Genomic DNA, 26,672 nt, shown 5'->3' on the forward strand with positions numbered 1-26,672 from the left:
ACAAGATTTTAAAGCAGCTCCACAGAGTCAGAGTAAGCTAGCTATACTACATGTCATTGAAAGAGGAGATTAAGCTTCCTTCCCTGAGCCTCGTGCCTGTATCCTTCCAGTATACTGTACCACTTCTGTGTGATTCACAGCAGAGTTGCTCTGGACTCAGACTCTACAGCTATGGGAGCTGCTTCAAATTCCTGTGCAAGAATCTTGGAAACTTGAACAGAGCATGACTTGTACAGTCTGAACTTCCTACAGAAGGTCTGAGTTGCAGTTCAATGAGATACAGGAATTCTAAAATGTAGACGTGGTAATTTACTTCTCTGCTTGACTATATTCCTGAACTGGCAGAAATGCAGTGCTGGTGTCTGTTTAACAGTGAAGTTTCAGTGGTGCATACTGAAAATGAAATAGTTCTTTAGGTCTGAAATTAAATGAATGATTGTGATACTTCTCCTCTAATCAGTAGTCTTGATTGTTTTTTTATACAACGTCATAGTACTGGAGTGTATTTTCATTGCTGCTATTTGGGAGTTCAGAAATCTCATTTCTGTGATATTTCATTTTCAGACTTTTTGCAAGAGAAGATAGCAAACATGTTGTTCAAATAGTTGGACTCCGGGAGGTCCAGGTGGACTCTGTAGACCTACTGTTGGAGGTAACCTCCGTATTTGTCATTATTTTGTCTTCTACAGCCTGATTAATGGATTTGTGAGATAAGTCATTTGCAGAGAGAATTGTTAATTGTTGTGTCATACATGTGGATGCTTCTTTTTAAGGTTCTGAAGTTAGTAACCTCAAGCAGAACACGGAGGAGCACTGTTAATATTTCCTTAATAAGTAAGCATGGTGGGTCAGCGTGACTTGTGTTAGAGACACACAAGCTGTTGATCTGCAGCTGTTGCTTCTGCTGCCACTCCTTATGGAAAGATCTTTGCCAAGAAACAGACTGCTGTCACTATTCCAGAAATTAAATAGCATTCCAGCAAGGGATGCAGTAAGGTGGATCTGTGTATTTCTCCCAGTGTGACTTCTTTAGCTTCTGTGAACATTTCTATATAAAAGATACACAGGAGTGGGACAAAAGATATAAATTTGAAAAGTAATAGAACTAAAAATCAGAAAATACTTAAGAAATATTGAGCTGAACGAGGATTTAGACAATGCTTAGAAAATGGTGGGTAATAGCAGCCATGTAAAATTAGGATCTTTAAACAGTAGCTGACATTCAGTGCAAGCAAAGCTTTGGATTTTCTTCCTTGCCTGGCTGAGCCCAGCAAGAGTACTGGGAAATTTTCTGCACTGTCCTGCAGCAAGCAATCCGGTTAAATCTGTCTTCTGTTTAGCTTAACTTTGAATAGCTTAATTCCTTTCTCAGTAAGGAACTGTAAATTACAAGCGCCTGATAGTGTAATTGACTCATTAAAATTGGCACGGTGTTCTCACTTATATTCCATTTAACTTTGTTCTTTATCCTCATTAACTCGAAGCTTCAGGACATGCTGGCAATGCTTCTGTAAATTAGAGTGTAAATCTGCTATGAGGTTGATTAACACATTCCTCTGTATTATCACATCGCACACAGAGAAGAGCTATTAAATGACTTTATTCTCACAGGTATCTCATCAAAAAACTGATTTTATATTGTCCATAGGCCCTTTTGAACACAGAAATGTCACTAGCTTGACTCAGAGCTTCTGAATTGTCTGCAACAGACATATGGGAAGAGTCTTGAATACATCCCTAGTTATTAAATATTCATTGATGTTGGCCTTGGTTCAGAAATTAGCTGCATTTAGCACTAACGTAATGCTTGGGAGCTGCAGCAGTTGGTTAGGTTACTGTTTGAGAACTGGCCACTGAAAGGCATGAATAATGCACATCTGTCAACTGAGAATGTATTGATTTTGGTAGATAATATTTAAATTTGTTCTTAAAACTAGAAGCAAAATTAATTACTTTGTTTTATGAATGTCCTGGTGCAGCTGGTGCTAGACTTCTAGCAACAGTCCTTAAAAGTTTGCAAAAGTGAATTATCCAGAGTTAGAACTTGAAGGAGCCTTTGCTCTTTTGCTCTTGATCTTTTAACTTCGTTCCTTGCTCCTGTAGTATAATTTCTTTTAGTTATTGAGATTGAGAAAGGTTTTGGTGTTTTGTGTATAATTTTCTGAATAGCAGTACCCATCTATTAAATGAGAAAGTGAGGGGGGGGAACTTGCCAATCCCACAAATCTCTTAGATTATCTCTGCAATCTTTTTCTTTTCTTCCATACATTTGTTTTTGATATTATAGTCTAGATATTTTGCAAATCAGAGTGAGTGTGCAATGCAACAATTTCTTACCTGCATTATTCTTTCTAAGTTCCATAGTATCACTGCAAACAAATCCATACCCAAAGTTCTGACAGAAACATTGGAAGGGATCCAGTCTTACTTAACATCTCCCTTGCACCAAAATTTCAAGGCTGTAATGAAGCATTGCTCCTAGTATAACTTCATTTTATGAGGGGAAAATCTCTTTCTGAGAAACTGTTTTTATTTACCTCTTGCTTGGATTTTGTCCCCCGTATTTTGCAGGTGATTTTGAAGGGGGGGAAAGAACGTAGCACAGGAGCTACTGGAGTCAACTCGGATTCCTCTCGATCTCATGCTATCATCCAAATCCAAATTAAAGACACAGCCAACAGGACATTTGGAAGGTAAGACTAGAACTGGGACTGCTCAGGACTGATGAGGAGATCAACCTCAGGGACATCAGAGAGGCAGACTAAGAGGAGGTATTGAGTTTGTGGGCATCTGTGAGTTAAATCAGGAGATAGAATTCAAAGGAAATATATGAAGTTTCATAGTCCTTTCTCTGCTCGAAGGGGTTGTGCTTAACTCACAGCTGTGAGAGGATTGTCAAACTTGCTTGTAAAAATTTCCAGTGAAGAAATTCGTCAATCAAATCCAGCCCTTCATCTTCAGCGTTAAAATCCTTTTCCTGTCTGGGGCGTTAATCTGCCCAAAGGTAGATGTCTGCAATGGAGACATCCACGTGTGAGGTCATCAGCTTTGAACTCAGTGAAAGGAAAGTAATTTCTGGGATCCAGTTCATCCCTTTCTGCAAAGTCGCCAAAAACAGAGGCAAATCCATCTGCCATAAAAGCACTTCTCTCCTGTCTGTAATTGACTACAAAGGGAGCCTGGGGTGACTAGCCCAGGTGGAGATGGTTCCATTACAGATGTCTACCTTTGGTCAGAGGAATACTAGTACCTCATCTAACCCTCTGTTAATGTGAGAATGTGACTCTGATGCCATCTGCACCAGACAAAAAGAGCAGCTTACTTCCTTTTGTAGCGGCTATTAAGACTGCGATTGTGTCTCTTCTCAGTCATCATTTTTCCAGACTAAATAACCCCAAGAAATAGGTCTGAGGATAGAGACCTAGAGAAATAGGTCTAGGTATCGATGCTGAGTGTCAAAAAATATGTTGACACACCCCTCCAGCAACTACAATGCAGTCTTGCTTCCCAGGATCTTATTTTAAATACAAGGCAAAATGGAAGAGCCACAAATAGTGAAGAGAGGAAAAGGCAGAACAGGCAGTTTAGAAATAGAAGCGTATGTGGTTATGTAGGTGTGGCATGTGTGGCTTTTTTTTTGTTGTTGTTGTACTGAAAATGAGGTGGAACTGGAGTGGGAAAGGGACCTCAAAATATGTCTGTAAGAGAAGTCAGAGCTCTTCCAGAAAAGGGAGGACAAAAATGAAGATATGGTGCAACAGTCAGTTCAGTAGCTGGCACCCAGAGCTAGTGAATGTGAGAAGGATTAATGGAGTTTTGGGGAAGAAAGGGAAAAGGAGCACGGAAAGCTGCATTTGCTACACCAGCAATCTCTGTTTTTATTGCCCTGAATTCCCATTTGACATGGCAGTTGTCTGTTTTCCTCGGGGAAAAAAAATCAATAAATTTACATTTTTTTTAAACTGTAGTAGTTTTAAACTTTAAACTTCTTGGGAAGCTACAAACAGAGTGATTATCCAGAATAATGAATGTGTTACACTTTAAAGACCTTATCTATTAAACTGTCAAGCACATTCATCACATGCAATTTTACTTTCTGTTATGATTGTGCTAGTGCCAGAATTCTCTGACACTGTCCTGCTGCTATGCTTGTTTTGATGCTTCAGATACTTCCAGTGGGTGTTTCTCTTTGTTCAAAGGTAGTTATTGCTAATCATTCTTCTGATTTCAAGTGTTGCTTCTCTGTGGTTTAAAAAAAGAAAAAAAGAAAAAAAAAAGGAAAAGGAAATAGGAAAAAAAAAAAAGAAGCCCCTAAGATAAATGCAACTTTGTGTTTTGTTTTTTTTTTCTAGGATATCATTCATTGACTTGGCTGGCAGTGAAAGGGCAGCTGATGCCAGAGACTCAGATCGACAAACAAAAATGGAAGGAGCAGAAATAAACCAAAGTCTTTTAGCAGTAAGCTACTAGCATGTCTGGAGGAGGTTTTGTAATTAATTGATTTTTGGATAAAAATGAACCATAGAATAATATGTATATGGATTTAATGGAGGGCAAAAAATATCCAGAGCGCTAAGTTTTTCCAGTTTAATTTGTCTCGTGACTGAAAGACAATTTAAGAGGGGAAAGATTTTGTGATGAAAATAAAGTCTTTTTGACTGATTCTTACAGCCAGTTGGGTAAACACAGTGTAGAAAATGTTACTTATAGTATGCCAAGTGTCTCATATTTTATGTAGAAAGTTTGTCCCTTTTCCTTCCAGAGAATATTGGCTTGGGATTACCATATATGTTTCATAAAAGCACATCTGTTCCTTTTGCTTATTTCGCCACTTGAACTCAGACTTCTCTGTCAAATCAGGAGCAAAGGGCTTAAATACTCAAGAGCCCAGGAACTAGCATGCACATGTGGGAGAAAAAGGAACAGGAAGAAATGCATTCTTAACGCAACCCGTCTTTTCTTATAAATATACACAGTTATGTTAAGAGGGACAAGGAGCAGAAAAATGCTATTTAATATACCACAGAAGCACCTCTAAGTATAAATTGTGCAGAAGACTTTGCAGCTCCTTTAATTCAAAAGAACAAAGCTCACTGATGACTGAGGGCTTCTTAAGTGAGATGAAGGTGATTTGCAATCACTGAGTATGAGTCAGCAGTGCAGAAGTTGCTGTACACAACCATACCTTGTAGACGCTCTTAGCATGCAGTAAATAGGTGGCTCGCTCTGTTTTGAGGATGGAGGAAAGCTTTTCTTGCACAAAGACCATCCTGCTGTGGAATATTGTTAGCACTCAAACTGGGAGATAGCTTGTAAAGTGAATGTGTTTGCATACTTCGTGCTTTTTTTTTTGCTGATGAGTAACAGTTGTGGGGAATCAGGACCTGAACAAAAATTATTCCTGAGGACTGAGGTTTAATGTGGGTTTGTGAGACTGTTTTAAAAGGAACTTTAAAATCAGTGTGTACACTTTTGCAGAGTAAGTACCTAGGCAATCTAGAAGTAGTGACTGCATTAACTACAAAAGGCATCATTGGGTAAATCTGCAGCCTGTGAAACCTAGCTCTGTCTTTCATGATCGTAGTGTTCTCTTCTAGCCTTAAAATACATAAAGTTTGTATTTTGCTACTAGTTTAAATATTTGTGGTGATTTCAGGTAGAAGATACTCAGATACTGCAATTATGAGAAGCAGGATTAAACATTAGAATAGTTTGATGTTGCTAGAGGTGTGATTTTTAATAAAATTTGTAAAAGAAAGAAATAGATGTAATTTCAAGTGGGTGTTGTTCCTTTAAATGTAGGAAGGCTGCTTCATGCTAGTATCAGTATCACCATGACAATATTGTCATCTCCTTATTTTTCCCATGATAAATCTTGTAAATGACTTGTCTTGTGGCTATACAGTCCACTTCTGCTGGTATTAGAGAGCATCTAGGTTTGATATGCAGTGTGATGTTATTCTGCTTATTCCAGTGGAAACAGGGTAAAAAAAGCGTAAACCTCTGTTTGAAAATGACATCTTTTTCCAAGGCTGGTAATAAAATGAGATATTTCTTCGGGAATACCAGCTACCTCTGTTGATGACTGCTAACAAGAACATCTGATGTGTTTTGTGACAGGCATGGGTGTAGCTAGCTGCACATGTTCTTCTAGTTTTAATTGAAGTTCTGTGTATATTTCTTAATTATTAGCCTCTCAAAGGCCACGTTGAAGTGTTTATATAGACAGGCTGCATCTGTACTGCCTTCTGAGCACGGCCTTAAACTGGGCGTGAACCCATCTCCCCCCACAGCTAACTGGTGCTGATTCATGTTCTTCCTGCTGGTGGGGTGTGGGGCTTTGCACCGGTGTGAGGAGGAAAGAGATCATCTGCCTTCTGACAGAGCGCAGTGTACCCGCACTCGCAGTGTACACGGGTGGAACATCTAGACTGCAGATTAGAATCAGTATGGGGAGGAATATGCCTTTGTTTAGCTCATATGAAAAAGCTCTGGTATGAAATATTCGATATTGTCAGTGGCATAAGAAATTTGCACTGCTGTTGTCCGAACAGCAGTGCTTTGTTACTTTTCAGAAGGGAGAGAATTTCTTTTAGAAGAAAGGAATTTATGAGAGATAAAGCTCAGAAAGCTGTGTTCCTAGGATGTTACAGGTCTATGAATCCAGTGTACACCTGCCATGCAAGCTGCAGCCTAGTCTGGTGTACACCCAATCTGACTAAAAACGAGTTAGTTATGGTGAGGGCAGCAGTAGGCCCACAGTAGCGTGGAGCTCTGTGTGTGCTGAACATTCGTGTATTTACACAGACTTTTAGACATTTTTTATATAGCCCACAGAACCTGCAGGCTGGTTTAGGGATGCTCTGTGCTGCAGTTTTGCTCTCTGAACGCAGCTAAACTGCTGCCAATGCCTGAACTAGCTGAAGCTGGCCATTCATTGCTGTGGCAACAACAAATTCCACTTGTGAGGGACACCGTAGGAATTAAAGTGCATGAGGGAAATAGTAAATTCATAGGTAAGATTTGATGCAATTCAGTTCAGTGTTACTGTCAGCGTGTCACTGAAATATTTTTCCCTTTTTTTCTTTTCTTTTATAGCTAAAGGAATGCATTCGGGCCTTGGATCAGGAGCACGCGCATACACCTTTCCGGCAAAGCAAATTAACTCAGGTAAAAGGGGCAGAAAGGCAACAGTAGTAGATACTCCACTGGTGAGGACAAAATGTAAATTAAAAAAAACTCATGATTCAGTAACTGCTATTAAACACTTGGGGGGAAAAAAAAAAGAAAAAAAAAGAGAACAATGCATAGCTCTTCCAAAAAATAATGTTAAAGATAATCACAGGGTTGAGGCCAACTGCCAGCTCACCCAGTCAGTCCTGGGGACTAGCATGGTAGTTAAAAACAAGCAAAAAAACAAACAGAAATCTAGCAAAAGTGCCCTAGCTCCCAAATTCTGGGATTGAGTCTTCATTGTCCTGTGTGAATTTTTATATGAAGAACCCTATGGACTAGTCATAATCGGATATTCATGTTGTGTATAACTCCAGAAACAGACTCTTTCAGAGTTCCATCCATTTCCACCCACTCCATAACCAGTCTTGCATCTTCTGTGCAGTAACAGTCACAGGAGTTTTGATCAACGTTTCTTCGCTGCAGTTGTAACATATGTTTTGAGGAATAAAGCATATGGGCACCCTTGTGACACCTGTCTTGTTCAGAGCACTGATTAACACTCATAGTGTTTTTAAATTGTAAACAAAGAATGGCAAGATGAATTGAGACAAGAGAAATACACTTTAAAAAAAAAAAGAGGCAGTTACCATGCATCACCTACCTGGGTTGTAAAACTGTCTCTGTACCCATCGTTAATTTACAGGAAATGCAAGATAGCTTAGCCCAACTTTTCATAAGTTCTGAGGTAAAGTAAATCACTTACATAGAATCATAGAATGGTTTGGGTTGGAAGGGACCTTGATGATCACCTAATTCCAACCCCCTTCATATTTTGTGTAACATAAGAGCAGGCATGTGTTTAAGAAAATATATGAATTGCTAGGAATCTTAAACTTATTTTTCCTTCTAATCCTAGGTACTAAAGGATTCTTTCATTGGCAATTCCAAGACATGTATGATAGCCAATGTATCACCTAGCCACATAGCTACAGAGCATACCCTGAACACTTTACGATATGCTGACAGGTAGGTGATGAATCTCAATCTTGCCAAAAAAGTATGGTTTAATGTTTGTGGTTGTATTGGAAATGTTGACTTAAGTAGGAAATGCAATTTTCACAAAGCAATAAAATCCTTACCTGTTCCACTCTTACACTGGGTCCTGAAATTCTCTGGGTCTGTAAATCCTTTCTGATAACAGCTTTTAGTGGTGAAAATATCACTGTGCTCCCTTTAACTGCAGCATTGCTAACCTCATCACTCAAACACTTTGTTTGTTTTGTATTGTAGTTCTGCCTCAAACACGCTCAAGTCCTTCACCCTCCCTCCTACACAGGAGGACATAGATTGCAGGCTGTGCAGTGCTGGGGTTAAGAGGACAAGAGGTGCTTAAGGAGAAGAGGAATAAAGGAAACAATTGAGGGGACAGGGTGATGCCAGTTAAGCAGCCCTTTACAGTTGCACTGATGAGTCTGATCCAGACACAGCGTAGCGCTGTATACGTGTCACGTGAGCTAATTAGCTCCACTGCAACTACTTCCAAAAGCTCTAGTTTGTGTCTTGTGGGACTATATGATGTGCTGTGGAGAGTACTGGTTTGTCTTGAGGTAGCGCTGCGCCATGCAGCATTATAAAGCATGGAAATGAAACCCACTTCCACTGAAAGAGGCTGTCTTCACTCCTTTGACCTGTTACGCACTGTTCGAGGAAGCACTTCAAAGTACTGCCACAGGCCTTTCCAGAAGTTCAGGCATTTTGACAGAGGTGTTCTGATGCCTGCCTGGATCACGGATAATTAAAAGAGAAATCATGACATTGAATTCAGTGTTTAGTTTGTATTAGTCTGTTCTGAAGACCTGTTATTTATCTGAAAGCATGACATCTATGCCAATCTCATTTACAGGGTGAAAGAGCTGAAGAAAGGGATTAAGTGTTCTACCCCTGTCACAAACAGACGTCGAACAGCTGGAAACGTATCTCCAAAACGTGTCCAAAACTCTCCCTCCTTGCCACCTGGAGAAAAGAGCTCTCCAAAGAAAGTGAAGCTAGGTCTCCAGCACCCTTCGAGTGCTACGAAAGCAAAGGCGTGTTCTCCAGCACTCCAGCCACCCAGTGTCCCTTTTACCTCTACCCCCAGGGGAGTCAACAAAGGACATGCCTACAAAGGAAGTCCCAGCTCACTATGGTTCCACCACACTAGTCCAATTAAGGGATTCTTACGGATAGGACATCCCTTGAAGAAGAAAACTGATGATCTGTCCCCCTACTCTGAGAAGAACGCCACTGCGAAGGATTTTGTCATCAAAAACGCTGCCGCGGCAGAAACAAAAGAGAGTGGCCAAAGAGATAAGTACATGCAAGACAGATCACCTGTCCAGTGCCTAAAAGTCCAGACAGTGCAACCTGTGCAGAAACAGCTTGTTTCTAGAGATGATTTTTCCTTTGGAGATGGAAATCTGCCTTCCGACAGCAGGCAGGAATGGGGAAACACCTTTGCTAAACAGTGCGTTGAAAGCTGGACAAATCTGTCTCCATTTCAGAAGGAAAGGGAGGAGCATTTACGCCTTTATCACCAGCAATTTCAGCAGCCACCTATTCTACAGCACAAACTGAACTACCAGCCTCTCGAGAGGTTTTTAACACAATATAAGCCCCAGGAGATTGAAGTGAAGCAGGAGCTGAGCCTTACACCCACAGAAGCACAGAGCAAAGAGGGGATGCAGCTGGAAGATCTTGATGACAGTGATTTTAGTGAAGATTCTTTCTCACCTGTCTGCAGTCAAAAGAACGTGAAGAGAAGAAACACCAACAAATGCAGTAAACACTCATTTTTCCTTCATCAAAGAGAACAAGGAACTGAGGAAGAGCAAAAAGGCCAAAAGCGACAGGATTTATTTTTTAAATATGCATTACACTCACAAGAACACGAACTAGATGACAGCTGGGATTGTAGCGAGGGCAGCCCAAAGATGGAGGAATCCATTAAAAATGGAGGCTGCAGCAAAACGCCGTCAGACTGGAGCTATGACTTAGCTATGGAGTCCTCCTCAAGCAACACTGCGGAAAAACCTTGCTGCTTACAAGAAGATCCTGCTTGTAACTGGAAAAATAGCCAAGATTTCCTGGCTGATGACAAACAGTACAAATCCAAACACAGGTGTCCAGTTTACTCCAGTGAAGTCACCTTGACTCCAGAAAAGGATACTTCAAACTCATATTCTTCTCCTCTATTGAAATCGGGAACACCAGAGTGCAAAGAGATTCTTCTCCAGCATGAGGAGAAGGAAGAATCTACTCTGGATGGACAGGCTGCCCTTGCAGGAGACATTAAATGGAAAGCTAGAAAAAATGATGTTAACTGTTGTGGATCTTCCAGTTGTTCCTCAGAATTCACACCTGAGCTTGTGGCCCCTGTCCCGATACCCCTTCTTGACTATGAGGAAACAACGGATGCAGAGAACGTTTCTTCTAACCAAGAAAAGTCCCCCCGTGTGAAGCAGATGTTGGGCAGGAGCATACACAGGTCCCAGAAGAGGTTTGAGGAGGAGGCCTGGCAGTGCACCAGAAGCAGAGCTCTGACAGACAGCATGCTGGAGCTGGGCGAGCAAGCGCGTCGTGGTGGAAGACACTGCACCCTGCAGCGCTGCCCACAGGCAGGGGACAGGTGGCTCTCTCCCAGGTGCTGTGATGTGAAACCGTGCTGCTGCCTTCTGGGCTCAGGTTCGTCAAATCCAGGAGTCGTTCCCAGCTCCCTCGATGGAAATAACCTGGTAGAAGCATCCACAGCTGAATGCACGGAATCCAGGGGAGAGAGAGAGGGTGCTTTGTTTCTCAGTAACAAAAAGTGCAAGGAGTACTCAGACGGCAGACAGTCTGACGCTGATGTTAAAGGGAATACCATTAATTCAGGGAAATCTAACTCAAATCAAGGACTGAACGTTGAGCCTTGGGAAACAAATGCTGAGATACCTGAAAAGAGCTTTTTTTCGGGTGCATCATGTTTACTCACTGTGGGAAATACGGATTATGCAGTCCAGTCCCCCTCTCAGGAAAGCAGCCTGCTGCAGCCGAAGTCAGGACTGAAAAACGAGGACCTCAGTTGTTCTGAAGAGCCAGCCAAGTCATCGTTCAGCAGTGAGGAAATGGGGTTGCTTAAGAGCAAATTGATGCAGACTATTTTTACACAAGAGGCTTTTGTTGCAGATTCAGGATCTGCAACCAAAGATACTAAGCCATTAGCGAATGCAAACAGTCCCTCCAACGTCAGCTCTCTGAGTGGTGTATCTGAGGTGGGAAAATGGCAGAAGGAGGCCCTAGAAAAGGCACAGTAAGTCTTGCTCTTCTCTAAAGTTTGTCATGAAGCTTAGAAAATCTAATCATACTTGATAGATCTGCCCTTATTTGTGTGTCATGCCCATATGCGCTTTAAAAACTGATGGGAATTCAATCTATGAAATAATTATTTAATAAGATAAATGATGATATATACTCATCATCTTGTATAAATATATGATTGCCTGTTATTTAGTGATATTTTAAAATCTCACAGGAAGCCAATTATTCTATTAGAGTTTCCTAAGATGATGTTACAGGAATGAATATTATATCATAAGCTGAAATTCTCAGTAACTAATTGGTTCCTGTAAGCTGTAAAGTACCTAAAATATATCAGACCCTCTCATCAAAAAGCAGGTGATAGCTGTTGCATCCCTGCAGAAAGAAAAACAGCTAGGGCAGCTAGTCAGGCACTGAAGGTCTGGATGTAGAGCTGCCTCTGTCATCTCCTGAGGACTGGACTGCATTCACATGTCAGAAAATACAATGTTGGCCAGAGAAACTTACAGAGAGGAACAGGAGCACTACCTTCCCACTGTGCCTCTTTTTCACCAAAATGACTTACAACCTCATGGTCTTACCAGACATCTTTTGCTGCTCCATTTCTCTGTGGTAAAAAGCAGCACCAAGATGCACTCCTCAGTCAGCAAGGCCTTCCCAGAACCAGTGCAGTCCACTGCACTTCAGGGAACACTGGTGTGCACTTCATAGAATCCCAGGATGGTTTGGGTTGGAAGGGACCTTAAAGCCCATCCAGTCCCACCCCCCTGCCATGAGCAGGAACACCTCCCACCAGCCCAGGCTGCCCAAAGCCCCATCCAGCCTGGCCTTGGGCACTGCCAGGGATGGGGCAGCCACAGCTGCTCTGGGCAGCCTGGGCCAGGGCCTCGCCACCCTCTGAGGGAAGAATTTCCTCCTAATCGAATCTAAATCTCCCCTCTCTTAGTTTCAAGCCATTCCCCCTTGTCCTGTCACTGCACCCCCTGACACAGAGTCCCTCCCAGCTCTCCTGCAGCCCCCTTTAGGCTGCTTTAAGATTACCCCGGAGCCTTCTCTCCTTCAGGCTGAACACCCAGAGCCCCTCAGCCTGTCCCCACAGCAGAGGTGCTCCAGCCCTCTGAGCATCCTCAGGGCCATCTTTAGTTTTGCTCTAACAGCTCCGTGTCCTTATCCTGGGAGTCCCAGAGCTGAACACAGTGCTTCAGGTGGGGTCTCATGAGAATCAAAGGATCGCTGAGGTTGGGAAAGACATCTAAGGTCATCTAGTCCAACCTTTAAGCTTGTACTAACGTTCGCCAGTAATCCAAGTTCTGAACGTGCACGTTTCTTCAAGACCTCCAGGGGTGGTGACTCAACCATGTCCCTGGGCAGCCTATTCCAATGCCACCCAACCCTTTCAGTAAAGAATTTTCTTCTCATCTCCAGCCTAACCCTGCCCGCCCCCCCCCCCCCCCACCCCCCTGGTGCAACTTGAGGCCATTTCCCCTCATCTTAGTACTTGGAGAGCAGAGTAAAGGGGAGAATCACTTCACTTACTTCCTGAACGCCAAGGACCACAGGCTTACTCTGGGTTTTAAGCAAGGCTTACTCTGGGTTTTCCTCCTTCTTAAAAGCTAATTGGAGCTTGATAGCAATTAAAGGTAGCGCAGCAGGCTGTGTAACCAAGGATATATTTTATCTTAACCAGACAGGCTATGATTCGGGCCCATCGGCAGCAGCTGGATGAAATGGCATCCTTGTGCTTCAAGGAAGAGTGCTTGATAAATCAGATGTCAGCAACGGTAAGTGGTTTAGACGAAGATTTCATTGCCAGTTGAACTTGCATAAATTGATTTTAGAGATCATTAACTTGAATTAGTGAAGTGACATGCCTGGTCAGTTCCTCCACTCATTCCCTGGTGCCTCCCTGAGTCCTACCAGAGGCCGCTTACTTCCAGTACCTGACGTGTCTTTGCCAGCCTCCACAGTGCCTGGTTCCTGGGGGAGAAGGAGGCTGATGGCTCAGCTCTGAACTGCTCGTCTCTGATAAGACAGCTTTGCCTTAGCTTGGGGTGTTGGTGCCAGACCATACCCACCCGGGCACCTCGCCAGGTGGAGTTTTTCTCCTTACAGGCTGGACCAAGTAAGTCAATACAGGAGAAGACAGCACACCTGTGAAGCATGACGCTGGGATGGCACAGCTGGTGGTGTCATGCCACAAGGCCTCTTCCTCCTGGGAGTCCCTTGCTTATCATCCTGCAGCTGTGCCTGGCCCCACTCCCTCTGGTGCTCTAACTGCTGTGACTTGTGCCCCTCACAGGCTCTTGATTTCTGTCATTCAAGTGTTCCTTGGCTTGTCTGTGTCTTGGATCACACTAGTAGAGGCTGGACCTCAAGCCTGGCACCTGCATGGCCCCACCACCAGCCAGTTCTCAGTTTCTCCTGCATCCTAATAGATGCGCGTCACAGCTGTGTGACAAGTCTTATCTCTCACCCAGCTCATCTCAGTGAGCACCTCCTGCCTTCCCTGTTCCCTCATCTTATCAATAAAGCCAAATTACATTACCGCATTACATTATCACAACCGCCTTAATTGCTGTCACAGTTCAGATTTGCAGTACAGCTACTGGGACTCTTGCCTCAGGGAATTCAGACTGGAGCCACCCCGTGGTTTATCTGCTGTGATTCCCAGCTGCACGCGCTGTATTGCCAGATAACGCACAAGTTCACAAAGCAGTATAAGAGTCATAAGATGCATTAGTTTTGTGGCAGAGAATGCTATGATAAGAAGCAACCTTTTTTTTTTTTTTAAATTCTTATTTTATTGTATCTGAGATTTTTTCTTGCTAATTGTTGGTCATACCCTTCCATTATTTGCCCCTTGTAGCAAGCAATCATTTTCTGGCCAGCAGAATTCTGACAATCATGCCAGGCCTCCCAGCAGTGGGTGAATAACTTAACGCTACTGGGTATATTTCACAGCATGACCTTTCTTTAGGCAATGCAGTTAGCTTGGACTTCCCATATCAGTTTCTCTCCTTCCACTTTCAGATGGCTGCAACTTCTCCAGCCATGAAACTGTGGCTGCGGGAGAGATTCCTGCCAAGACCAGCCACACACTGAGCCACACAGTGTTTAAAGTGCTTAAGAAACATAGGCTAGGGCAGCTGGGCTAGCCTTCATTAGTGCTGATGTCCATGCAGGACAAAGATACAATGCACGAGATAGCTGGAGTTCTGCCAAATGAACCTGTGAATGATTAATTTTCGTGTGGTAGCAGCTGCAGCCCCTAGCCCCAAGGATACTGACACCTCCCAACTTCTTAGATACTGACCTGGGAATAAATGCACCGAGCTCTGCTCTCAGCTGGAGACAGAGCAATTATTAACACAAGACCTACTTAAAAATAACTGCATCCATTTCATTTTAATCAGAATTTTGGATCACATTTTATCCAACAGTGTGGCAGGTCGCGATGGAAGGTGAGGTTCCACTTGGCCTGGGCTACACACCACTGCTGTTTCTCCTGTGCAATCTGGCAGACCTGTAGCCAGGCAGCAGTTGGACAAGCCCTGTGAGCTGATGTGAAATAATCCCTTCCCTCTCATTTCTCCATAAAATGGGCTATTATGTCGATCAGTGAGGTGCCCAGCTCACCATTTATCTTCATGACTGTTAAATGCAACACAAGAAGTGTCTGGAACACAGCTCAGTACGTTGTAAAACTGTACATCAGATCACCAGTCTCTATATCTAACCCTTAAAAAGCTAACCTGTGTAGAAAGGTGACAGCAGGAACCTTCTACATTTTTATTTTCTGAAACCAGTATAGTAGCTGTAATTTTACCAACAGAAGGAAAAAAAAAAAAAAAAGGAGAGGACTAAGTTAACCTCAGTATTTAGCGGTATTGAGCTTTGCTGCCTGTAAGGGTCAGGGCTTCAAGAAGGAAACACTGATTAAATGTACGGTAGCTTGGAAAACGTGGTTTTTTTTTGTACCGCTGCAGTATATAAAACATGCTGAACGTCTCCAACCTGCTGTTCCTGTTGTTCCCTAAACTTTCCTTTTGCCTTCCTTCACAGGATTTTCAGAATTTCGTCACCAAGCTAGATGAAATCCTGGTACTGAAGTCGAAATGTATCCAAACCATGCGAGCCCAGCTTCAGCTCTATTTAGCCTCTCCTAGCGCTGACACATCCCTGCAAACACCTCCACCAGTTTAGACCTGCTGTGCTTACACATGCACAAGAACAGTTTTGGAAACAGCCAGCTAGTGTTTCACCACACTTGGTGCTGCAGAGCGTGGGTGGGAAGGGGCTAGCTTTTGGTTTGATGGTTTGTGATGAGTGCATATTTTAGCTAACGATGGAGAGAATTCTGAGTAAATAACAGATGATTACTTGGCAACATGAGATTTGTATTTCCTTAATACCAGTAAGCCACATTCTTAAGAATAACAACTCAGCAGTGCTTAAATATCTCACCAAGCGGCAGGCAGTCCTGTCCACAGTATTCACAGCAGCTTCTCACATGTTAGAGGCACTTCTGTGCTGCTAAGAAAATGAAGGGGAAAAAATAAAAAACACAACACTTTGAAGTCAGACTCAGGTCTGAACAGAAATGTTCAAAAGCTATCCAGAAAAGTGTTTGCAAACAGAAGTGAAGAAACAGCTTAAGTACACTAAAGTAACTAGACCAAAAGTAAATTAAAATCAAGGCAGGATACGAAGTTCTGGGCTTTCAGAAGGAAGGCTACTGGAGCATTTGTTCTTTGCGTGGGACTAACACTCCAGACCTGCTGAAAGAGATCACTGAAGTCACAAGTAACGAGTGGTTGAGTAGGAGGCTTATGTACAAGGGACTTTGTACCACAGGTTCATTTAGCGTGTTAATAAGCACATTGCTTTCGCTGGTGCCTAGAGAAAGAAGACAAAAGCTCGCCTTCTACAAGCCATGTCTGAGCTCCGCTCAGCTGCAGCGTGCTCGTGGTCTGGGTTGACAACTGATTCGTCACATCAGAAGAGTGCAGTTATAGGCAGTGGGATTTAAGAAGCTGACAGTGCCGTTACACCAAGCTGGTATTTGAGTCAAGAACTACAGAACAATGAGCTGGAACCCTGCAAAAATCTCTGCTGCTGCATGCACCACAGCTGAACCACAGAATTAAGGCCACTTGCTGATGCCACAAGCGACCATGAAACACACTCGGCTAAAACAACACTCTGCAAGGGCTCCCACTCCAAAATTTGGTCTGCCACAGCATATTCAGCCATCTCAGCGGTTCCTCAGTAATGTCCGTAGTAGCTCAATAGCTGTAAATGCTAAGGTAAGGGAACCCTGCTGTCTGACCAGCTGCGAATTTCGCCACCTGCTTCTACAGCTACCCCAAGGAGCCAGGTTTGGCAGCAGCAGCGCAGTGGTCGCAGTTACACAGCTCTCTGGGTTGTGTATTTGATGCAAGGAACATCACACAGCATAGCCCTGGGGAACAGGAGTGCAAGGAAAGGCGTGACGGTTGTAACTGAGGAAGAAAGTCCTACATCAGGGCCCTGATCTTTGAGGGGGGGGGGGGGGGTATTTAGTCCCTCTTGATCCTGACATGCAACCAGGCTCTGAGTTTAGGGACCTCAAGATGGTTCCTGTGTCCCGGCTCCAGGCCACCAGCAAGTCACAGCTGAAGCAAGACCTCCCAGTCCCATTTTAAGAAGCCTTCCTTGGTTAGAGAAATGAGGCATTCAGGAGCAAGGCTCTTCAGCCTCAGTGCCTCATCTCCTGGAGACAGGGATAGCTTTCCCGTGCATAAGGTGAGGAGAACACATGGCAGCTGATTAGTCCTCGTACCTTCTGAAAGCAAAACTGGATGTGAGCACTTGCAGTAGTTCCCAAAGCCCTTGCTCAGTGAGCGCACAGAAGTGAGGCAATCACAGAGCTGCTGAGCACTTTCACAAATTAGCTTGGAGCTGAGGAAAAGGTGGGACTGCAGGATGTGTGCACAGGTCACGAGAAAGTGAGAGGTCCTGCCAGCAGCGCAGCGCTAGCTGGGTGGAAAGAGAGGGAAAACTTTCCCTCCGTGTACTTTGACATTTGGGAGGGGGGAGCGATTGTACTTTAACCCAGTAGAGGACTTATTTAAAGAGGAGCTCAGCAAAAGGACCTTCAGTCTTTCCCCATCTCTTACCCAAGCCAGTCATCCCTAAACCGGCACCACGGGAGAACCATTCACACACCACCAGAGTGCCATGTCCTAACCTCAGTGCTTTCAGAGGAGCTGTAACAAGACAGACGAATGACCAAGAATTTCCATCAGCAGAGGAAATCTGAGTTAACCCAGTTAACAAACTGAAGCCACCCGTGCAGTTCCTGTTGGTCTGCCCTAAAAAACATGAGCAAGCCTGGCACATCTGAGCCCCAGTGCAAGTCCCCAGAGCAGGAACTACTTGCTCCCTCACAGAATGGCTAGAAACACCAAAAACCATCAATTTGAAACAAGAAGTCTTTTATAAACTGGAGCCGTCCAGGTAACCCATGAAGTTGTACCTTGTTTGATACAAGATTCTATCGTCGATCTGTTCTCAGAACAGTGTATCCCCTGCTGCACGTGAGGCTCTGCTAAAATAAAAGCGGCTCCGGCTGTGAAAATTCACCCACCCTTAGCAGTAACAGGCTACTGACAGCGTTGAACTGCTGCATGCCCAGGAGATACCAAAACTGGGCTCGCAGCATGCAACAGAAACAACCAGCGCTGTTATTGAAAGGGGTAGCATTTTTCTCTCCACTTTTAGGGTTATTACCTGCACGCTGCTTTAACTCCTGTGTGAAGGTGTGCTAACAGTGTTTGAAAGTGTCATCCCCTCCCAGGTGTTTGCACTGATGCCTGAAACAAATGGTTTTCTTTTCAACGTGAAGAATGTATGTGAATTTTGTGTTGTTGTTACAGCAGTCTTTTCAGAAGATTTTTGAGGAACTGGCCCTGTACAATCAAATAAATACAGAAGTAAAGTGGATTCATTTTTGTATGCAAGTGCAACAAAGACTATTAACGTTCATGGCAGAAGCTTGATGTTTTATTTGAATAGTTTACGTTATTTAAAATAAAATTCAATTTACTACAGAACTGTGGTGAAATCTCTTCTAAAATAAATGTGATGAAAACAACTAAATGTTTGATTGTAAAAGATCAGCTAGGGTTGGGAATCTGCACAAGATGCCCCTGGCCTGTTGTTCCACATTTCAGCAGCTCGCCCTCCAGCTCCCAGGTGCACACAGGGCCTGGCAGAGCCCAGCAGGCAGCAGTTTGGGCTTTGCCTCTACACCCCTCATCCTGACACCCAGATCTCAGCATTGAGCAGCAGCCAGCATAGAGGCAGAACAGCCTCTGACAAAGCTAAGGCAGCTGAGTGCCACCTACCAGGTACCTACGTCAGGCTGCTGATTTGAGAACCTAAGGGAAAGCAAAGGTCTCAGGACTGACCAGGAACATTTGTCTTCTCACCACCCAGAAGGAGAGGAGAACCCCAGCCTCATCCCCAAACAAAAATTAACACACATTAACCAAAGAGATGATTTTATTCAGAGGTTTGGTCTAAGTAGTTTTGCTTTTTCGCCGGCAAGACTCCTTGCCTGTTCAGGACTGCCGAGTACCGGACAGGAACCTGTTTGGGTATTAACTCTGAGAAACCAGAGACAAGCAACACAACTAAACGCGCACAGCAGTAACAGTAAAGCAGGTTTATTGTAGTTTTCCAGCTTTTCTGACTGATCAGAACTCCATTTCCTTGTTTCAAACTGTCACATTTCTCACCGGGGAACGAAAGCTGGGCACCTGATTAACCTGAGCCCCCAGAGGCAGCCCGAACTTGATATTAATTGCTGACCATCCGCTGGTGAATGTCCTTGGACAAGTTTTTCTCAGCCCCAGCACTAGAAGCTGGTGAAGCTCGGTGCTACAGGATACAACACAAAGAAGTCTGCCCTGGTCCCGCTCATCATTCTTCTCCAGATCTCTTCGACACTTACAGGTGCATCTCTCCTCAACATCATTTTGTTTTAAATAAAGGTACGTAATTAACATTGTCGTCCTCCTCACAGAATTCCCGGAGTTAACAGCGGCCCCAGAGGTGATGCTTTGGCTGTACGAAGTTAATAGCGTAACGGAGACTGATGCCATCTCCTTCAGGGTCCTGATGAACTACAAAACCTCCTACTGAAAATCTGACCCAAGGCAAGGAGCCGAGCTGTTTTCCCCTCCCAAAGTCCGATGCTCCCAGCTCCATGCTCTAACATGAGTTTGGATCCCTAGGCTTGGTTTTTTTGTAATAATAAAAAAAAACACAGCAAAAAAAGCAACACCTTCCAGCACTGCAGCCACCTGCCTAGAGACCTCGGGTAGCTCTGCCCAACGCAGACCATGTTCGTGCATGCCCACAGGAGTGGGCAGCACCTGGGCTTGCAGGATCCAGCAAGTTCTTCATCTGCTGAAGCCAAAGAGCATGAGAGATGGGAACCATGACACTGGGAGTTACATTTGAGGGTTTTATTAGTTGTTCTTCTGCAGAATCAAAATATTTAGCAAATTACTTTAAAGATTCCTCAAGACTGATGATATTTTATGTATTTAGAACTTGAACAATGTACAACGTAATACTTGGTACTATCAAAAACAACCCAAAACCTGATTTCTAGTACTAGATGTTATTATGTAATTCTACAGCAGTGTGGAAAATGGAACTAATGCAGTGAGTATATTTGTTTTAAAGAAGGTGCTTGAAAGAAACCTCCTGCATCACACTGAGTATTATTTAAAACAGAAGATAGTTGATTTCCTAGCAGAACATTTTCTTAAATATCCTATAAGCCTGGGGGATTACGAATACTGAGCCCCAGCTCTGTGCCTTCGGGTTCAAGAACCAACAGAAGTTGCAGGTCCAGGTCGAGTTCACAGCTTACCTGCTCCAAGCAAACTTACACACCGCTCAGCATTGGACGCTCGTGTCTGGCAGAAGTGTTGGATGCATGGGTTAAAAGAACACAAGAGGAACAGCTTCTCTTTATGCATAGCGACAGTTTCTGAACCAGTGTTTTTACTAAGTTATAGGCTTACTTTCAACCAAGAAATAAAATTCCATTGCACTAAAGGTCAAATTTAACCAGTTAATCTGGACTGTGACACAGTCAAATAATTCAGTACAAGCAGACACCATGAAAGCAGCTTCAAAGAACCAAAGCATCCTATGTTTCAGAACCAACTTCGTATTCTTCTGTCCAACTCCAGTGCAACAGTGGGGGCAACCACACCAGTCTCTGCCTATGTACAATTCCAGTAGCGGCTGGGCAGTTTAAACTCTCCGTGGCCAAGCTGGAAAAAAGGAAACTTAGGAAAGGACACTTAAAAAATTTAATTTAAGAAAGAAAGTTGGCTCCCAGTGGAAAGAGAAATGCTGGAGTGATGCACGCAGGTAGGCTTGCTCAGTCACTCTCCCATGTGTGTGAAAAGCCGGACTCCTTCCTGCCGAGAGCAAGTCACATTGGATGCGAAGGTGGCGGGGCTAGTCCTGCTCCGTGGCACGCCGAGATCCCAGGAATGTGTTTTCAGCTGGCTCCTGCACGGGCCATTAGATCTTCCAAAGCATTGTGTTGGTCATTGTTATGTAATAATAAGACCTCCTTAATGTCTTTTAGTTCAAAGCCCATTTCCTTAAACTGACTCATTAGTTGGAGAAGTTCTGTGATCTGAAAGAGACAGACGATTATTTGCAAGAGAAAAGAAAAATCGGTGCTCAGTCTTACTCAGAGCTGGGGTTTAGCACAGAGACAGTCTTCAGAGACCGGGCACCCCATGGGTACAATCCCACTCCCGTGCACAGCCCACACACGCTCGGTTTGAAGCAAATCCACTCCACCAAGAGTCATCAGGGCTCTGCATGCAGCAGCCCTTGGACCTCACTTTCAGTTCCCAGCATTTGCAGCCCTGCATCTCCCAAACCCTCTTCAGTGAACGCACCGAAGCTTAGTCTGTGGTAGTATCTCTCTCAGTAGAAATTAATCAGTCTGGCCCCATTCAGACTCCCAGAAAGGCTGATTAATATCACTTTGCTCCCACATTCAGCCGCCTCGGAAGTTTTTTCAAGTTACTTTGACTTTGGGAACAGTACAATAGCCCTCGCTATCAAATGACTCTTCAGATCCAGGGCAAAACAGGGGTATGACAAAAAACCCTACTGGACATTTCTACTGGGTCTGGCTGGGATAGAGTTAACGTTCCCCGCAGTGACCCACACAGTGCTCTGCTCTGCAAGAACAGCGATGGTATCACACCAGTGTTGCGTCTGCTGCTGAGCAGTGCTGGCACAGCACCAGGACTCCCTCCAAGGCCCCCAAAGCCAGTAGGATGGGGGTGGGCAAGAGGTGGGGAGGGAACGTTAGCTGATCCAAACCAAAGGGATATCCTATAGCACATGATGTCATGCAGCAATAAAAGCTGGGAAAGGGGAAGGATACTTTCTTCTCCCCCTCTTCTTTTGAGGAGGGGGAGTGTGAGTGCTGTTGTGGTGGTGTTCAGCTGCCCAGCAGGGTAAATCCACCACAGCACCGCGTGCTGTGCTACCAACATCACATAAATCCTTCCAGAGCTCTGAAAAAACAGTGACAACTAGTAACTCAACTCAAACATTTACGAACCCTCTGCTGCTTACAGTGCCTCCACTCCAGAGGGGAAAAACAGGTTAGAACAGACAACCAGGAGATCAGTCATTTCCAATTTGGGGGTTAAGCCACTAGCAAGTGTTGTTTCCAAAACACTGTCACTTCCCTTATCTTCACGGTGTTGTTCCTCTGTTTGCAAGCTCACCACTAGCTGTATGTGTATGTCGGGGGGAGGGTGGGTGGACGGCACCTCCAAAGATTTCCCATTATAACTCAGCACACAACAGGCTGGCATACACTAAAGAGCACTTCTGCTGTCCTCTGCTCCTGCCTCTGTACCTTTGGTGCTGGCAAAGCAGCCACACCATAAACCAGGCCCACAAAAGCTGTATGTACCAGATTTTTTTTCCAGACAGAGCCCTAACCGAATTTGCCAGGCAGATGCATTTTTTGCACAGTGTAGAAAATTTACAGCCAGAGCAAGCTGGAAGGGTTTTGATGATAATTTGTTGCTTCTGAAGTTAACTCTCTGTGTACCGAGCACCTTGCCCAAAAGAAGGCACTGTAGTTGGAACGTTGCCATCAAACTAAGCAGGGTCTTTGAAAAATAAGCTTGTTCCCATAAAACTGCATGCGAATAAGGGTAATAAAGCAAATGCAGACATCTGTTTTAACACATTCCCTTTATCACCACAAGGATGTTCTTTGGCAGCCAGTTTTGACAACAAGGCAGCATTACCGTGGAGCTAGAATTACACCAACCACTTCATAGAGGAACTGCTGCTGGAATTCCCCTTCGTGGTGCATTCTCACTATTGCAGAGCACACGGCACCCTTACCTTCTCCTCTGAACACTGATGCATTTCCAAAGCTGCTTCAACAAGAAGTGGATCAAAGCCCTTCTCACAAAGCTGTCCATGTGCAAACAGGTAATCCAAAACCTGCAGGGAACGAAATAAAGAAGTTTGCAGAGCTGCATTCACAGCACACAGCCGCACACCTCTGTATGTGCAGAGGAACTGAGCACAACTCCATCCCAGGCTTCACGAGGAACCGAGACAAAGCTCTTCCTGCTCAATCTTGAGACCCTCTTTGTGCAAGAGCTTAATCAAAAAAAAAAAAGCAAACAAGTCCTTCTGTCTTCGTGCTCTCCCATCAGCTTCATTTTTCACTACAGTCAAGCAGCCTTCCTTCTCTACCCTTCCGTTCTGAATCACTGAGGAGGCAGAAATTTAAGATTAACAGTGTTTTTCAGTCAAAGGGGTACCGTAGGTCCAGCAATCAAGCTACATCAGCTTTTACTTTCCTCTCAGCCAGAAGAGGTAACGCAATCTGAAAGCGGTCAGCTTCTTAAGATCACCTCAGCATACTGCTGAGCAAGCTGCAGATCCCAGCTCACGTGCCCAGAAACTGGTGCCACATTTCTTACTCCTTCTCAGCTTTGAGAGGTGGGGGTGAAAGTCTGACAGGTAGGAGAAAGGTAGTGCTAGGAACGAGATAGAAAGCAGCATGCAAATACTGCAGGACTTGAACCTGCCCTCCGAAGGGACATTCCTTCTGTTTGGCACTACAGCTCCTCACACAGCTTCAATGCTCTTGATTTATAGGCAGGGGGCAAGCAGAGCAGCTCTACCAGCAGCCAAATCCTACACACCACAGGAGCTACCAGGGCGCTCCTCCTGCCGAGGCAACGCTCTGCACAGCGCACAGGGAGCATGGGACCAGCACAGAAAGCCTGGCCACGCTCCTCTGGCTTCAAAACGTCACTTTGTTTGAAGCTGATCCAAGACCCAGAGCCACGCTTCACCCCAGCACGCTTTATGCTCTGTGACCTGGTTTTAGCGAGCATTTGAAACAACACATGGCAGGAAGCACCACAGTCAGAGCACGCAAAAAGTCGGTCACTGGTGCCTCGCGAGCCTTTCATGGCTGTAGTAAGCCCGCAGGGGCCCATCTCTCTGCAGGGAGAGGCATCAGCAGAGTAACCCCTTGTGCTCAGAACAGGGAAGGTGCTTTGCTTTTTGGTCACGCAGCACTAAAGGCGTGGATCCGTGCCAAGCTTCCCAAGGATTGTTTTGTGGCTCCTAAGAAGACTGTGCTGCCTCAAGCAGCTTAACAGAAACTTGTGCAGATGCTCTTTGGTTTGGGGAGCCTTTTCTGCCAGGTGAAAACTTCTGGGGCAGTTCTGCAACCCACTGTCAGAATAAAGTGCCCTCCCCCTCCATTTTGCAAAGCCAAGGCTGTTTCCTCAGCAGAATCAGCGCTCACTCAGAGGTTTCTCTCTTCCAGCAAAAGCTCTTACCTGGTCTATGTTCTCTCCCTTCTTCTTCATGGCTTTCAGGACGTTCTCAGGCGAGTACCCCATGTTGACGACGGTCTCTATGCACTGCCTCTCGCCGGCAGAGAGGGCCTGCTGTACGTCAGGAGCAGGGCCACCCGACCGCTTTGCGCAGCTGGTGTTGTTGGGCACTTGAGACGCTGGGAAATTTTGGTGCATTACCTACAAGGGAAAACCCAGAGGCTTAGGTGGCGGTCGTCTTTTGCATCTGTGCCCCCATTTCTTGCTACTGCAGAACTAGGACACCCTGCAAAATTAGGTAACTGGAGACTTCCAAGGCTGTGCTGGGGAAGCTGCTCACTGCTAGGATGAAACCAAGCACTTCATGCAGTCTGACGCCCACCACACCCTTTTTACCCTCAACAAAACATTTGATTACACAGATTTCTTGCTATACACTCCCTCTTACTGGCAGGACTGAAACCTTCTCACACCCAACCTTTCCAACAGTAAAGGTCCTTATGACATGGGAAAACACGACCTTGGAGGAAGCAAGGGATTGCTTCCCTCACCCTGCAGTTCACTCATCACCTAAGATTTTCTGTACTCAGAGGAATGTTACCTCTGGAAACACCCCAGCAGCTTTTTACAAACGCCACGCAGTACAAGCACACGGGAATGTGGGAACTTACCATAGGCATTTCTGTTTCCTTGTTGTCTGGGTGTACCTGTTGGACAGCACAGGAATAAGGTGATGAACGTTGCACACAAGCAGAGTTTGCTACATTTGGGGGAAAAGGTTTCAGGGAAGACATCGGGGACTGTGTCTACTGTGCTGGAGAGACCTGTGGCCTGATCAGTAATCCGTGAGATGCAGAAGTTATGCAGCTGTGTGTAGTTTTAAGATAGTCATCATAAGGATTGTTTGTTCTGCTCTCAAAGCATTGCATTTCACGTGCTGTATATAAACAAAACAGCACACTGGCTAAACACACGTGGTTTTCCACCAGCATCCAACATTGACCCATCCCCAGCACAGGGATAACACCACCTGTCTTTGTAAAACTTTGTGCTTTCCCTTAGTAAATTTTTTGCTGGATTGAAAAGGAGCCAACTGCTCTTACTTCAAGAGGAATCTTAAAGTAGCCACCTCAAAGGCTTAAAGTAGCCACCTCAAAGGGCTGCTTCCCATCACTCATATCAAACTAGGACTGTTAAATTATTAAAAAAATAGCTGGCAGGAGAAAAATAAGCAATGGGGAGCAGCCTCCACTTTGGGAAGCTCCAGCCAGACAGCACAGAAGTTACCCACTTTCAGTAGCACGCCTAGTTCAGAGAGGCCTCCCCTGTCCTGCCTGTTCAGTCTCCAATACAGCCTGGCGAGGGAACCCACCTGTGTCAGGGCTGTACACCCGCTCCACTTCTGCAGAAGTGGTCTGCCAAGGGGCACAACCAACCAACAGCTCTATTTCACTTTGCCCAAGGTCTGCACATTTCAATTAATCCATTTAAAATAGAGGAAGACTTAAATAGAGTTAGAAGAAGCTGCAAGAAATCACTTTTCACCAAAACCCTCAGGATTTCTTAATACTGTTTCAGCCAACATCAATTGCTTGAAAGCTTTCCCACTTCTTTCAGAAAGTCCTTCTCTGGGCCCCAGGAAGGACTGGGGGAGGTGAGGGGTTTTTTCTACATTGCCACTCAATTTTTCTTCTAGGACACAAAACCTGAGAAATCACATGCAGCCTGATGGACTGGTTTACCTAAGAACCTGTCCTGGTGGTAACAGAGGTTGAAAGCTCCTCAAATTACACCCTTCTCCAGACTCTTTTGGCAGAGCATAAAGCACTAGAATATGGGATACAGTGAAATAGCGGGTCTAAAATCAGCTGGCTATCAAATTCCCCGAATGAATGATGTTCTGTTATTAATGCAACAGCGAGAAGAACCCAAACTGTTTCTGACACCAGGGATTCAAGTCATGGAAAAGCAGCTCCTCAATCTACGTGAGCCTGATAACCTGTGCTCATGATCAAAGGACTTCCAGTGGAGGAGGGAATCACCCAGAAGAATTGCACAAGACAGAGCTGGCCACTCAGAGGCTGTACTCCCTTAAGTCTCAAGCCTGCATTTCAGTGCCTTTCGAGAAGGCGTGCAGTGCTTTCAGCCCACGCTTGCACACTGTTCCTGCTTTTAGGGACTTTGTACACAAGCTGGGAGCTTCACCTGCAGGCTGCTGTGCTTAGCACTTCGTGTTAATGC

The 26,672-nt window shown here is 44.7% G+C and overlaps 2 protein-coding genes across 7 annotated transcripts in view; one reads left to right on the forward strand and one right to left on the reverse strand.

The window, feature by feature from the left end:
• KIF24 (kinesin family member 24) overlaps positions 1–16,473 on the forward strand; it is a 32,657-nt gene extending 16,184 nt beyond the window's left edge. For 2 of the 3 annotated variants that reach the window (XM_083817825.1, XM_083817826.1), the window contains 8 exons: positions 565–652; positions 2,572–2,693; positions 4,353–4,458; positions 7,099–7,170; positions 8,093–8,202; positions 9,080–11,503; positions 13,199–13,292; positions 15,574–16,473. In XM_083817825.1, the coding sequence (XP_083673951.1) occupies positions 565–652; positions 2,572–2,693; positions 4,353–4,458; positions 7,099–7,170; positions 8,093–8,202; positions 9,080–11,503; positions 13,199–13,292; positions 15,574–15,714 (3,157 nt within the window). In that variant the 3' untranslated portion in view covers positions 15,715–16,473. Of the gene's footprint in view, positions 1–564; positions 653–2,571; positions 2,694–4,352; positions 4,459–7,098; positions 7,171–8,092; positions 8,203–9,079; positions 11,504–13,198; positions 13,293–13,623; positions 15,532–15,573 lie in introns of those variants that run through there. The other variant, XM_083817827.1, reaches the window with a different exon arrangement.
• Positions 16,474–20,009: 3,536 nt separating this feature from the next.
• The window catches only part of UBAP1 (ubiquitin associated protein 1), a 32,267-nt gene continuing 25,604 nt past the window's right edge, over positions 20,010–26,672 (reverse strand). For all 4 annotated transcript variants that reach the window (XM_083817832.1, XM_083817834.1, XM_083817833.1 and 1 more), the window contains 4 exons: positions 25,103–25,138; positions 24,435–24,632; positions 22,972–23,073; positions 20,010–21,220 (listed from right to left, as the gene is read on the reverse strand). In XM_083817832.1, coding sequence (XP_083673958.1) covers positions 21,080–21,220; positions 22,972–23,073; positions 24,435–24,632; positions 25,103–25,138 — 477 coding nt within the window. In that variant the 3' untranslated portion in view covers positions 20,010–21,079. The remainder of the gene's footprint in view (positions 21,221–22,971; positions 23,074–24,434; positions 24,633–25,102; positions 25,139–26,672) is intronic.

The sequence above is a fragment of the Anser anser genome, assembly GCF_964211835.1.
Source record: "Anser anser genome assembly, chromosome: Z".
Lineage (NCBI taxonomy): Eukaryota > Metazoa > Chordata > Aves > Anseriformes > Anatidae > Anser > Anser anser.